Genomic DNA, 15,019 nt, shown 5'->3' on the forward strand with positions numbered 1-15,019 from the left:
AACTCCAAAGGAGTGCACTCTTGGAACCCCAAACACCCCTATAGCCTTGAATAATTACTAGGATTGAATTAAGGGCCTTAAACTTCCATGAAACCAAGAGGGTAGGATTTCACGGCCGTGAACTCCAATAGGGGTGGTTCATGGGCCGTAAACTCCCATATGGTCCCTTTAGAAGCCCTAAACCCACTCATACAATTTAGTTTTGGACCTAGCAAAATTCCGCGATCAAGATTAAGCTTTTAAACACCCTAGAACACCCTCACCATGAGTTTACGGCCATAAACACTCTATGGTGAGTTTACTCTTGGAGAGTAAACTCCATTCCTAAGTCATTCAAGCCCTTAAATGTTACCCGGGACACCCCAAACACTTAACCAAAGTGTTTTCCGCTCCTTAGAGTGCGTATACTTGTTTAATTAGTATATAATATACTAATTGTATGTGAACATATGTTATCATATGTTAAATAGGTCTCTAAGTGTGTCCAAGTCCTTACTTGACACCGAGCACCCAACCGGCACCTTTGTCGGATCCACTTACACCAGGTGAGTTCATACCCCTGAATGAACCTTTTAAATGTTTTTACATGTTTTATAGGGGGGGGGGGGAATACAAGTTAAACATGCCAGTTATCATATCAATCACATGTGATTGATAACCCGCATGCACAAGGATTTACCACATTGTAAACTGTTTTACCAAGTAGGACACTATAAATGGTTTTCTAAAAGGTTTTCACTTGTTTCAAAACTCTTACTTATGCTGTTTTATCAAAGTTCATTGTAAACTGGTTTATGAAAAGTTTCCAAAGGATTTCTAAAGGTTTTTCAAACTTATTTTACAACAGAATAGCATGTCGTGATTTTCTCGAGAATAAAGGTTTTCTTCCATGTTTTAATACTCCTTAGTTAAAGTTCCTACTTGATAACGTTTTCACTTTGTGATGTGTTTATACCTGTTATTACCAATACTTCGCTTATACTTGTGATGGCTTATACCCGTTAGACGCTCTTACTTCACTTGTTGTCGCTTCTACTTCATGATACACTTATGTTTGGTAATGCTTATACTTCACAATTCGGTTATTCCACACTGTACACTTATACTTCACGATTCGGATATTCCATACTGTACGCTTATACTTCACGATTCGGTCATTCCACACGATTTGGTTATACTTCACGATATGTTTCCACTTGTTACACACTCAAACGTAGTTAGATGTATGTCTGTGCTTGTATAGATGCATATAAATAATGATTGAAGGACTTAGGAAGGCTTGTCTGCCGTATTTCCTTTTCTTCGTTGAGATGCGGTCTGGTGGGATCGGATGTCCATCCAAAGGTCGTTTGATCATTAGTTATATATTATGTACACAAGCATAGACATACAGGTTTACATTAGTCAGTTTAGTTAAGTGTCTCCACCACCAGTTCAACACTTACATTAGAAACCCTCTACCCACTATTTGGGATGCATCTTCGGGACACGGCCTTCTCCGTCGTCTAGTTGGTAACCAGAGTCTCCAGTAGGGAGAGCGGACATTGTGTGTATAGATCTATACGGGATTGACACCCCCGCACCCTGACTGCTAGCTACAGTCCACGACCTACCAAGCCAATGGGTGACAAATGTCATATTCTCTAGACGCTTGTAGGGCGTCAGGTACTCTAGTGTCGGTTAGTATGGTTACGAGTATCCCAGTTTACCTTATAATTCATGGCCTTAAGGTAATGGTTTTTCACCAGCAATTTACACTGTATGTTGAGACCACTCTCAGAGTCACACTGTTTTAGACCTTGCTAGACATATCATTCATTTGATACTGTCTAGGGTCTGTATTCACTATATTCACTATATTCACTGTTTTAGACCTTGCTAGACGTATCATTCATTTGATACTGTCTGGGGTCTGTATTCACTGTTTTAGACCTTGCTAGACGTATCATTCAGTTGATACTGTCTGGGGTCTGTGTTCACTGTTTTAGACCTTACTAGCTGTACCTTTCATTTGGTACCCTCTGGGGTCTGTGTCTCTTTCTGTTAGACTGAGCCAGGCATGTCATTCATTCGATACTCTCATGGAGTCTATGATTCCTTTTGCCTTAGTCAGCAGTCCTTACTGCTGAGGCATATGTTATTTTCCCTGATATTCTCCGACTTTCTTAAAAAGCAAATCCCGTATTTTGAAAATGAAAGTTTTTAAGGGAAAACTACTTTTTACCACATAACTCTAACTAGTCTTGGTAGAAGACTGCATTTTAAATAGAAAATATAGGATTTTCTGGAAAGGACACTATTTCACTGTATACTTGAAAACTACTACTTACATAAAGTATTTGATTAAAATGTCACTAAATGCTTATGAACTCACCGGCATTTTTAAAAAATGTTGATACTCGCTTTTCAAATAACTTGTATTCTCAGGTCAGCATTAGAAAGGTACAATCCAGGAGCTTCTGTTGAAGACTATTTTGTGCCAAGCTGCACCTATATATATTTACTTGTATTACCTTGATGTATTGTAAAGTAAACCATGTAAAACTATTACTATTAATGCAATGTTTTGTTGTACTTTGATTACTATAATGCATGTGTTGTGATACTTGACATGATGTCATCCACCCCAGAACGTTTCCGCCGTTCCGGTTTTGGGGTGTGACAAAGCTGAACACCAGAGACCCTACGACAAGATGTAGCCCTTATCCATTACCATGTGGAAGTGGGAAGAGATTACCATGGATTTCATCACAAAGCTGCTAAGAACGACACGTGGATTTGATTCAATCTGGCTCGTTGTTGATAGGTTGACCAAGAGTGCGCATTTCATACTGATTACCGAGAGCATATTTGTTGAGAAGGTAGCTGACATCTACGTTCGGGAGGTGGTAGTTTGGCACGGGGTGACGGTTTTGGTGGTTTCGGATCGGGATGTTCATTTCACCTCCAGGTTTTGGAGGAAGTTTCATGAGGAATTGATTGCTCAACTGTATTTTAGTACAACATACCACCCCCAGACTGAAGGTCAAAGCGAGCAGACAATTCAAATGCTCGAGGATATGCTCCGGGCTTGTGTACTAGATTTTGAAGGGCGTTGGGATACTTACCTTCCACTGGTCATGTTCTCCTACAACTACAGTTATAATCTCAGTATTGACTGGCCACCATTTGAGATGTTGTATGGAAGGAGGTGCAAGACCCCGATTTGATAGGGGGAGGTTGGGCATCAGGTCATTGGGAGTACCGAGGTTGTACTCAAGACCACTAAGTTAATTCAATAGGTGTACGATAGGTTGTGAGTCGCGCAGATCCAACAGAAGAGGTATGAAAATCGATGATGTTCGGACCTTGAGTTTCATGTAAGAGATTTGGTGCTTTTGAAGGTGTCACCTTGGAAAGGTGTCATCCGATTTCAAAAGCGGGGCAAGCTGGGCCCCAGATTCATTGGTCCTTTCAAGATATCCGCCCGGGTGGGCAAGGTTGCATATCGGTTGGGTTTGCCTGATGAGCTCAGCCAAATCCACAACACCTTCCATATGTCTCAGCTTCGGAAGTGTGGGGCCGATGAGTCCGCAGTTGTTCCTCCGGATGACATTCAGGTTGATAATCGCTTGAGTTATGTGGAGACACTGGTGGCGATCTTGGATCCAAAGACGTAGGCTTTACGCAACAAGGAAGTGTCTTTGGTCAAGGTCTAATGGCAGCATCGGAAAGGTTCTGAATGGACGTGGGAGTCTGAGGCAGGGATGCGAGAGCACTACCTGATTTATTCGCAGCAGCGGACTTCGAGGACGAATTCTAGTTCAAGTGGGGGAGAGTTGTAATAACTTGTTCTTCCAGGTATTCACCCTTTTCCCCCTTAGTATATGATTATTTCTAAATTGGCCTTTTATGGCATTTTTGTATTTTAGGGGCAGCATGGGCACGCTGGTCGTACATGCTGGTACGCTGGGCGTACCTGGTCTCGTGCAAGTACATTAAGTGTACACTAGTACGCAAGGCGTACGTAGCTTGGACCAAATTCTAAAATTTAGGGTTTATGCACTATTTAAACACCTTTATAGCCCCAAAACCCTTCCTCTTATCAACCTTCATCCCTCATATCAACCCCCTTACAAACCCTAACCCATTTTGATCATTTTTAAGTTGTTGGGTGAGTTGTGGGTATTCTTGTATGTGAAGGAAGATCATCAAAGAAGTGGTTTTGCTCTCAAGTCCTTGGATCCAACATTTTCTCTTCATTGTGCATCATTTGGAGGTATAAAGTTCCAACCTCGATTCATGTTTCTCTAGATCTTGGTTAAGCTTAGATTATTATCCCTTTTTGTCCCAAAGCCTAGGTCTTTGTGAGTATGAGGTACTCCAAAGCCTTTAAGCTGTCCTTTCAGACATTTTAGTGTATTTTAAGTGATAAAAATGCAAGCTTGGATCTTGGTTTGTCCCCATGCAAGAGTTATGGTGTGGCGAATGATTTAATAAGTTAGGTTTTTAGTGTTGGGCTATAGCCATACAAAGGCATAAAGATTGAAACTTTATGGCCTTAGAGGTTTTAATGAGCTTAGATTTGAAGTTTGGACGTAAGGTCTTAAGGCATTAAGACCTTAATGAGAGTTTTGACCTAGGCTGCGTACGTCGAGCGTAAAAGTATGTACGTTGTGTGTACTACACCTCGACCCCGATTTCCCTCTTGCATCAGTCGTTGTACGCGGGGCGTACAAGGTGGTACGTAGGGCGTACAGCCTAGTTCCCTCTTTTAGGCCATTCCTTTGGGCCTTGGACCATTAGGTGTTGGGCTTTTCAGGTTAGGCCGAATGGGAAGGGCAAAATGACCTTTTTGCCCCTAATTAGGATATTGAGATTTTTGGACCATTTATTATGGGTTAAAAACCCAGATTATTGATTAGGGTTATTTTTGGGATTTAATTAGTGTGAGGAGCCGTGTTAGTAGCAGCTCGAGTGTGTGGCTCAATTATCTTCTTTTGGAGGTGAGTCTCTTCACTAGATCCATGGATGGAAGGCACCAACGTCGGCCCATTACTTTGTTGTGTAGAATGTTAATTGTCTCTGTGATAATTGCATGAAAGACTAGGATCTAGTCCCTAACAATTGTATAAAAGACCAGGATTTAGCCCCTAACACTTTTATGAAAGACCGGGATTTTGCCCTCGGCATTGCAAGAAAAGACCATGATTTGGCCCATGGCAGAAAGTGACTGTAAGACTATGATTCGGCCCATAGCATTCATTATCTTGTGTGTGGTATGTGGTACTTTGGAGAACTCACTAAGTTTTGTGCTTACAGTTTTGTTTATGGTTTTAGGTACTTCTGGTTCGAAATGGAAGGGTATGTTTTGTGCTTACAATTTTGTTTATGGTTTTAGATACTTCTGGTTCGAAATGGAAGGGTTTAGCGTGATGGCACAACATCTCTTCCCCTCATGATTTCCGCATTCTGAATAATTGTACTACGATGTTTTGAAGTTATTAATCACAAACCAAAACCGCCTAGGGACGGAAATGGGGCGGGGTTGACCATCCATGTCCCCATCCCGAGTGTCTAACATCGTCCCCATCCCCATCCCCATCCCCGATGGATGCGGGGAATCAAATCTCTTCCCCTTTGTATTTTGGGCTTTTCTTCAGCCCATCCCCGGCCCATCCCTAATCTATCAACATAATAAACTCAACTTACACAAAAAAACCAAGTTTAATAAGTGATCAAAATCATATGTCATAAACAGATTCTGTTTAGATCAATCATAAAGTTTAACAAGCATCAAAACAAAAAGTGTTGATTTGGTATACAAATCGACAAACAAAATGACGATTGATGAACTCTTGGAATTGGAAACTTAATTTGGTATATGGACTCTATCTCTAATGGTCTAACATATATCAATTTATTTTAGTGGACTTAATTCAAATTCAATAAATGATCGTATTCTAATATTATATATATATATATATATATATATATATATATATATATATATATATATATATATATATATATATATATATATATATATATATATATATATATATAATCATCAAAGTAGGGGCGGGGCGGGTTAGGGATTGTTATACCCAGCCCCGGCCCCATCCCCGATTTTAGCATAATAGGGATCCCCGGCCCTGTACCCGGTACCCGTTTTGGCGGGGAATACCCGTCCCCGATTGGGGCGGGTCAACTAGGTTCTCCACCGGGTCGGGCGGAATTTTCATCCCTAAAACCACCTATCCTTTTGAACACAAAGATCCATTAAATCCTATTTGTTATAATTTTAGTCTAACAAATAATATAGGTGAAGGCTCGAATAGTTTAGTTGTTAGTTGAGGGTCCATGTATGGGATATTCTGTTTATAGAGTGATAAACGAAGGGTTTGTCAAAGGATAGGAGCTCTCACACACCTTTTCCATCTTCATTGATAATTGTCCTAATATACGCTTAGGGTAGATTAATACACATACGTAGAGAGAGAGAGAGAGAGAGAGAGAGAGAGAGAGAGAGAGAGAGAGAGAGATTATTTAGCAAAAGTGCAAGGTACCAAGATATAATAAACTCTTTGTAAAACAACCGAAACAGTCATAGTTCCTTTAGTACACACAATTTAACATATCCATCCACACATGTCCCAACCGAACCGAAGGATTTCACACTCATTTAATCAGATACATTTTAAAAGCAATTGCATAAAATTGAGGAAAATGAATTTTTACTTTTGGAAAGAACCAAAATGATTTTGATTGGCAGTGCTGCTAAGGCTAGAGAAGAAGTCATCTATATCGGTGGATGATGATGATGATGTAAAAGCAGGGGGGGATTTACCAAGCCCAGATCCCATACCCATGGCTTGACCCATGAATAAAGAATTTGGGAGCCCCTTTTCCTTCTCCTTCTCCTCGGGTCCTGCAGATAGACCACCCACGATGCCCACATCTGTCAGATCCACCTTCTTGGCCGCTGCACCAAATATATGAGAATGAATACAAGAAATCATTACCATTATATATATATGGCTACAAAGTTGCAATCAACTTTTGGTCCCACTGCTATTGCATTGAATTAGAACTCATGTTAATCATGGAACAAAAAAAAAAAAAAAAAAAAAAGATAAGATACTTACGTCCAGATATATTTAGATCAATTAGACCACGGCTCAAAGAATCAGCCCAAACTCCAGATTTGACTTGAAAGCCATCTTTCTTTGAGGAAAGAGGAGGAGGAGGAGGAGGAGTTTTAAGATTTTGGTTGTTTAAGCTATCTGTCTCTGTATGAGAAGAAAAGGAACCAAAAAAGTCTGAATTATCAAAATCGGTCATTGGGACAGCAGCAAATGGGTCAACTATTTTGGTTGGTGTCGTCGAGTAGGATTCTGAAGGCTTATTAATCTCGGGTTGGGATTGGGGTTGCACTGCTGCTGCAAAAAAGTCCATGGCTGGAATAGCTGCACAACTTGCAGGTGGAGGAGAGGCAAAAAGATCAACTTTAGTCTGCAGCACAACAATGACATGCCAAAACTCTACTTTATTAATTACATCCAAACAAACAAACAAACAAACAATGTGGCCTACTTTTACAGCTACCTAGTAAAGTTAAATGCAAGAAATTGCATTCTACTTTCACTCTTTTTTTTTTTTTTTTACAACATGCTACTTCTAAGTTTTTCAGCGTTAATTTTTTCTATTACTTTAAAAAATCTACCCACATTTACATGTGAATATTGCTTTGTATGTATCTATCTAGATTCTAGATGACATACACAGACACGGACGGGTAGATGTTTCCAAGTCCAATACTGTAATAGAAAAAATCAAACATGGATGTGTATGCTAATACAAAAAACAAATCAATCTATTTCATACTTTTTGTTTAAAATCGAAACCAAACTGAAGAAACTCGGTTTCCAACCCCAAAAAACCAATATTCTTGGTTTTTGTTTCTCAGTTGTATAAAGCAATAAAAATAGCAATCAGTTACATGGATTTGTTTAAATCATATTTCATGAAGGACGTACTTGTAAATTTATATCTAACATAACATAACATAACGACTTGCTTTCAGTCTTTTTCTTTTTAGGACAGTACATTATACAAAAAATATAGCACAGTGAAAATTGCATGCACTGGTATTTGGAAGGATAATAAGGAATTTTTTTCACATAATGAATTGAAATGTTGTTAAGTTTGGTATGAGAATTAACAAATTGACCTGAGATCCTGCTGATACAAAAGCGGCATCAGCAAACAAATCAACCTCTTCTGACTTGCTATTTCCATTACCATTAGAATTCTCTGTGGCATCTAAAAGGTCACCAATCAAACTTTGTCCAAATAAATCCACTTGTGGAGAGCTTGCAGCAACCGCCTCTGCCAAACACCCAAACTCTATCTATGTAAGCTCCACAAATCAAGGATATACTTGCTAAACAAAAACCGCCTTCAATCCAACAAATAACATCCTACCTTCATTATGCTACTTGAAAATTTCTACCCAATACAAACCAAATTTCACACCTATAACTACCAACAACTTTATATATATATATATATATATATATATATATATATATATATATACATATATATATATATATATATATATATATATATATTGGTGGAACAAAAAGAAATGAAAGTATTATGCCATCCATAATAAAACAGTACCCTCAAAACCATTAATGTAAGCACCGGAAAGGAAAGGCACACTGCACACATAACTAAAGAAAGTAGGGTAAAGTATACTTTCATTAAAACAAAGCAATTTTCACAGTTGTAATTAGGTATAAAAAATAAAAATAAAAAAATAATAAAACTGAAACTACAATGCTGTAATTAGGTGGATTTTTCAAAGTACGATGCCTTTATAAGAAGAAACTGAAAGTACAAGATTGTAATAAAAAGAAATGGCAGTATGATGCTCTAATAAACAATTAAATGAAAGTAGGTTGCACACATGATCTAATGCAAGAAATAGCAATGTGCTTCCATTAACATGTTCATTATAGCAATCTACATACATTTCAGTATTATTCTACATAGAAAAACCTAGACAAGCATAGCAATTTCATCCAATACAAAGTTATTTTGACTGGCATAACTTTTTGTAAATATGATCTTCTGATATATACTTAGGTGGATTCTTCAAAGTACAATGCTTTTTCATATAATATGGGATTGGGGAGCAACCTAGATTATACCATTAAGAGGATGGTAAAAGTTGCACAAAAAATACACCGATAAAAGTAGATAGAATCATAGAACAATATAACTAATAGAATTCAATTAATTGAGGAAAAAATCGAAGAAACTTTTGTTTTGTGGATAAGGGACAAGGTAAGTGAAAAAGTTGTTTGTCAATTTTAGACAACTAGAATAGAAGCAAGAGGAGGAAAACATGATAGATACCAAAGGAACTCAACAGTTATCTCAATGTTTGAAAGAATTCCATGCACATGCTTTCAATTAATTTGTTTACTTCTGTTTCTCCATATTTACAGCATTGTATTTAGAAAAATCTACCCAATTATAGCAATATCATCTGAATACAAAGCAATCTTCATTGGACATCCTAATAAGCAAAGAAAAATGAAAGTACAATGCCTTAATAAAACAAAGTTGAAAGCGCAACACAGTAATACAGAGAAATGAAAGTAGAATTATATATAACATGCAAATAAACGAAAGTATTGTTGCATTTAGCCCAAAAACTGACAAAAAGAGGAAGGCTTACTTGAATTTGATGTTCCTCGGGGGTCAAAATCATCAAAATCATCATCATTGTCATTAGAAGGTGCACTCACGCTTTGCAACCTAATCGAAGAATTTTTATCAGCAGCACTCTTTACTGATGCTTTTGATGCACCACTAGCTGAAGAGTCTTGAATTGTGCTGGCATCCAACTTTAAGCATTAGCAACAAGACTTAAATATAAGAAAAACGCAACGCAATCAAAGTTTACATCAAATTATCTAGTAAATGCCACTATGAGTAAAATGATATATGAACATATAAACATCTTTCATGGTGTCTTCATAATTATGTCACCAATTATGCACTTGATTACATACAAACTGTAACAACCTTTTGCAGCCATCAGGTTTTATAAATAGATTAAAATCATATCAGAATTACCCACCCGTTTAATTTGACTGACATTTTATTATCATCATATAAATCAAATCAAATCAAATGTGTTAAACTAACTCTACATGATGCTTCTATTTTTATTCTTCTTAAAAACACTTACTCTCCACTCACCAGGCACTAATACTAGAGTCTGTTCCATCAACTACACCTCTTCACCTACTGGGAAGATGATGGGGACATTATTTGTAAAATTAATAAAACTATCAGTTTATTCACAGCTCCATTCTTGTAAGAGGGTGTTTTGTTTTGTTTGCTAAATGTTTTGGAAGATATTGGAAACTGTCAAAGGAATCAGAAGTTAAAGGCTTCAAAATCTGATTTTTTTTTTTTTTTTTTTTTTTGAATTCTGTCATGTATTTGGTTTGCTGGAAATGGAATGGAATTCGTTGTTCATAAGCATTCATGATCGAGTAGAGGAAAGCAGATAGGCAAGAGACAAAAGGTGTTTACTTGTGAAATTCTGGGGCTAAAAGGGCATTTTAAGTAATTTTTAACAAGGAGAAAAAGTTTGGTATTAGAATGGAATCTTGAAATCTATCTGTCGAAGGATGCTGTGAATTGCCACAGAATTCATTTGCAATCAAACTCAGGGTTAGACAACTTCCAGAAGAATATTTCCTTCATTATGTAATGTCACCACGTCCTACAAGGAAAAATTAAGTTGCAATCTTCAGGCAGCAGCATTGCATCCTTTCAGTTGGTATCTGATATTTAAGAACCTTAGGCGGTATGGCTTGTTTCTTTTATACTTAATGGACTTATTGGGGACATGACTTATTCTGGTGAGCTATATATATATATATATATATATATATATATATATATATATATATATATATATATATATATATATGAGTGTTTCTTTTTAACTTAATGGAGAGAGAACGACGGAACTCATTCAGTTTTAATTTTCCTTCCATCTTCTCAAGTGTGCTGTCATTTTCGCAAACATTTTTCTAAATGTCAATAATCCAGACAACACTTAATGGGAAAAAAAAAAAAAAAAAAAAAAAAAGAGCCTAAGACATCACACACGACCATGATCCCAGGTGAACTAAAGTTTAAATAAAACGAATGCTTCTTAACCAAACAATTTATGCATAAGAAAGCTCTGGAAAATACATAAATTTTAATGCATATATTATTTATGCAGGCAACAACATTTCACCTTTTTTTTTTCAATTTATGTAACAAAGTGGTTTCTTAGACGAAATACGCATTTTAGAAATAAAATATGCAACATTGTACATTCTTAAGCAAATACGTATATTTTTTTAAAAAAGAATAAAGATGATACCTTCCATGTCGAGACGAGCCTTTCTTAGAGTTAGAGGCTGAGGCACTCCCCGGGGTACGTGGTTTATATTTACCTGGTTCAAACCTATCTTCCCCTGATTTTTCTCTCTCCTTAAAACTATCTTTGAATGTTTCACCATCTTTTGAACTACCAAAACCCCCATATCTATCACTTTTTTGAAAGTTACTGCTGCTAAAGGAGGCTGCTGACCCTGACTTAAATGTTATTCCCGTTGACGATAATCCAACATACCTAATAACCATAAATAATATCACATCATTAAATTTCACACTTGTTCCAACCCTCAAAAATTATTTCAATCACCCAACTTTTGATGTTGTGGAATTTTGTATTCTCTTGTTCCATTGATATGAAACTCTGTATTTGGTGTTGATGTGGACATATATGACATACTACTAGGTTTATTCAAACAATAACAGTCACCAAGTTTCAGTTTTGTTCCAATCTTAGAAATTGTTGAGCAAATCCCATTTAATCAAATTGATCACGTCATATCATATGGCCAGATCAGAGCCACCTCAACAAAATACAAAATGCCATAACAATAGAACAAAATTGAAAGTTGAACGCTTGAAAAAGAATTTTCAGTGCCCAGGTGTGAAACATATTTAGTGACATTGTCCAGAAATAAGAATGGGGAGTGTCACTTACTTATCACGAGTTGCAGCAGCTTTGTTTCTAGCTGCTTGTATCTTATCTTTATCATTCAACAGAGCCACTATGGTTTCAACCTTTTTCCTCACATTAATTCCACTGTCCTTCCCGTTTGGCTCAACATATTCGAAACATGAGAGCGACTTTGTGATTTCAAAGATTCAAACAGCAATAATAGAATACGTTAATCACTAACAACAAGCTTCCATTTTGTTAAATCCCATTCCTTAGCCCAGGGGTGTTTTTTTCAATCAATCATGGAATGGAATGAATAATTGCAACATAACCCACTTTTATTTATCATATGTAACTTTTGATGAGATAGTTTTTTTTTTTAGAAATAAAAAAAATAACTAAGAAATATTGGCTTTATTAGCACTTATTTGGGTTTTATGAGCTTTTAATATGTCCAATTATGATAAGTTTTGTAAAAAAAAAGTTCATTAACTATAAACAAAATAGCCTGTAAAGAAGAATTAAGTTTACATATAATATAAAAAATTGTAGAAAACTCATTTCATTCCTTGAGGGCAATCAAACATGATCATGGAATGTAATGAGTCATTCCATTCCTTCGTTTTCATCCAAACCAAAAAGACCCCAAAAGAACTGACAAAAGAAAGATTCTAGAGCTGAAAAAAAGACTTACAGAGATCTGGAAAGTATGTTCTATGATATCATCAACTGCCCGCTCAGACCCATTTGCCACCAAATACTCTATCACAGCTAATGCCTGGAATAAAATGTCTCAGAACAAGACATACTAAATATATACATATATAAGATGTAATGTTTTGATTTGAATTTGAGGCACTGGAAACAACAAGAGATTAAACAAATGTGAAAACAAAAGATAAATGTTATTGGTATTTGGTAGTACCTTGTATACATGACGCCAATTGCGGTCAGTTTCAGTTAATCTAGCCCACAGAACATTCATAACCATCTGACATTCAGAGCTGGAACACATAGCGAGTCAGCCAACAATCATCTAACTCAATCATAGTAAATTTTCACTACTTACAACTTTTTAGTTGCCTGTGCAATCTCTGCCAATGCAGTACCATGTGGACCCCAAGGTTCATCATCCGTTGCATCTAATACCTGTGCCAAAATCAACAACCACAATTACCAATTCAACAGATCCATCACATTCACAGCTATGAGCTATCTATCATTCTCATTGGATCTTGGTTAGGAAAGCTTCAAAGTGGACAAATACAAATTGATTCACATCACCTGTTTCAGCCAACCATTTGAAACAAATCTATCATATGAATGGACGGACCCACTATACCAACATGAAATATACATTCATTTGCTTTAATTCTACTTCGGGTCAGATTACAGCTTAGACATCACAGCCCAAAACTCTTTTGGTTACTTACTAATAACCTTTGGAACATGAACTCAAATCCAGAAAAAAACAACAACACAAACATATTTTAAAAATAACTTGGTCCAACATACTTTTAGATGCATACAATGATGCCATAGAAAGAAATTTAGGCAAGGTCATGATCAAATGCATTATGCATCCCATCCATGTATCAGAGCAAATCGTGCTACTGTGATCACAAAGCATGCTCTTTTGACATTATTAAATTACAACTTAATACTACCACATCAACATCTAATTATCGGAAGAATGACTATACAGAACCATGAAAGATTACTATATGCACAGCAATGACCTAAAATAATTAGTTAATCTACATAAATTCATCCAAAATTTGCACCATTATCATTAATTTGATATAACATATGTAACATCAAAGAGTGTGTTTGAACTTGAGCATACTATTCACTGTTTGAAACTTGAGATGCATTTTCACTTCGGAAACTTGATATGCGGGATCCTCAAGCTCAAAATTCACCAACTAAGACGATAAAATACTTCCATTCTAAAACAGAGCCATACTTCAATTGCTATGATACCTTTCAAACGCAAAAGTGATATGCGTTTCGTTGCACTAATACCAACATTATTCCATTTGTAGTATGCGCTATAAAGTTTAATCCAATCACAAATCTTTTTTCTCAAAATGTTCAAATTCAAATCAATTTCAAAGTTAAAAGTTACTTTTTGTTATTGTTAATTACCCGATTTACCATTTCCAGTACCACAGTGAACCCATGTCAACCCTAAATCCTGGAATCTGAGTGATCGATTGCCCAAATGCTCAAACAACACATTCGTACATTCCTTTCTGAGAGCTACGATCACAAAATTAAAGCAAAAAAATAAGGTTGTTGCTGTTATTACCTTCTGTTCAATCTCAGGAACCTTCAATACTTTCAAATTCACCTCTCTCTTTCTGCAATTGGGGAGAATCCAATGAACGTTGATTGGATATCGAAGAGCGTATACATCTAATTTCGTAAAAAAAATGGAAAACAGAGCTTACATCTCACGGACAGTTTGATCGATAACTTTCATGAAATCCATCTTTGATCTGTAAGAGAACCGATGAATGACGAATTGGGATTTTTTTTAACGAACGAGAATGGATCTACGATGAAACGTTTAGGTACCTTTCGCTCGATATCAGGGGAGACCGAATCGATATAGATCTATATAAGGAATTTTGTAGTTATAAACCTTTTGAAAAGAAATAAAACATAAATACTAGGTTAATGTCACTTAAAATGTCCATTTCTTTACCGCATAAAGTTGAATGTTGTGGGTTAAAAACGTCATTCATAGGAAAGGTGAAGGGGTAAGTGAGTTTCCTTTGTTAGTAGGCATCTCAACAACCAAAGGGCTTTCTTGCCTAGCGGTATCAGGTGGTGTCCTTCCTCTTTGAGATCGATGGTTCAAGTCCCGTTGTGGACATAGGTGGAATTAGTGTAGGTGGAATTAGTGTTAGTTTAGGAGTAGATTAGTATATTTGTATT

At 36.5% G+C, this 15,019-nt stretch overlaps 1 protein-coding gene across 1 annotated transcript; it reads right to left on the reverse strand.

The window, feature by feature from the left end:
* Positions 1–6,524: 6,524 nt before the first annotated feature.
* Positions 6,525–14,704, reverse strand: LOC145052872 (ENTH/VHS family protein). The gene is made up of 11 exons (XM_079000787.1): positions 14,530–14,704; positions 14,388–14,439; positions 13,146–13,225; positions 13,002–13,080; positions 12,771–12,854; positions 12,119–12,264; positions 11,447–11,698; positions 9,734–9,891; positions 8,213–8,370; positions 7,128–7,494; positions 6,525–6,964 (listed from the first exon to the last, which is right to left on the reverse strand). The coding sequence occupies exons 1-11, from the start codon at positions 14,568–14,570 to the stop codon at positions 6,717–6,719; spliced, it is 1,665 nt and encodes a 554-aa protein (XP_078856913.1). The 5' UTR covers positions 14,571–14,704; the 3' UTR covers positions 6,525–6,716.
* Between the last annotated feature and the right edge of the window lie 315 nt (positions 14,705–15,019).

The sequence above is a fragment of the Lactuca serriola genome, chromosome 5, assembly GCF_051521515.1.
Source record: "Lactuca serriola cultivar US96UC23 chromosome 5, Lser_US96UC23_V15, whole genome shotgun sequence".
Lineage (NCBI taxonomy): Eukaryota > Viridiplantae > Streptophyta > Magnoliopsida > Asterales > Asteraceae > Lactuca > Lactuca serriola.

Bases quoted from the DNA above. Each gene is read 5' to 3' on its own strand.
- LOC145052872 (XM_079000787.1), bottom strand. From the start codon at position 14,570: ATGGATTTCATGAAAGTTATCGATCAAACTGTCCGTGAGAT. The intron at 13,081-13,145 runs GTAAGTAGTGAA...TATGTGTTCCAG, and splicing joins GCACAGGCAACTAAAAAGTT to CTCTGAATGTCAGATGGTTA. The intron at 12,265-12,770 runs GTAAGTCTTTTT...GAAATCACAAAG, and splicing joins AACATACTTTCCAGATCTCT to TCGCTCTCATGTTTCGAATA.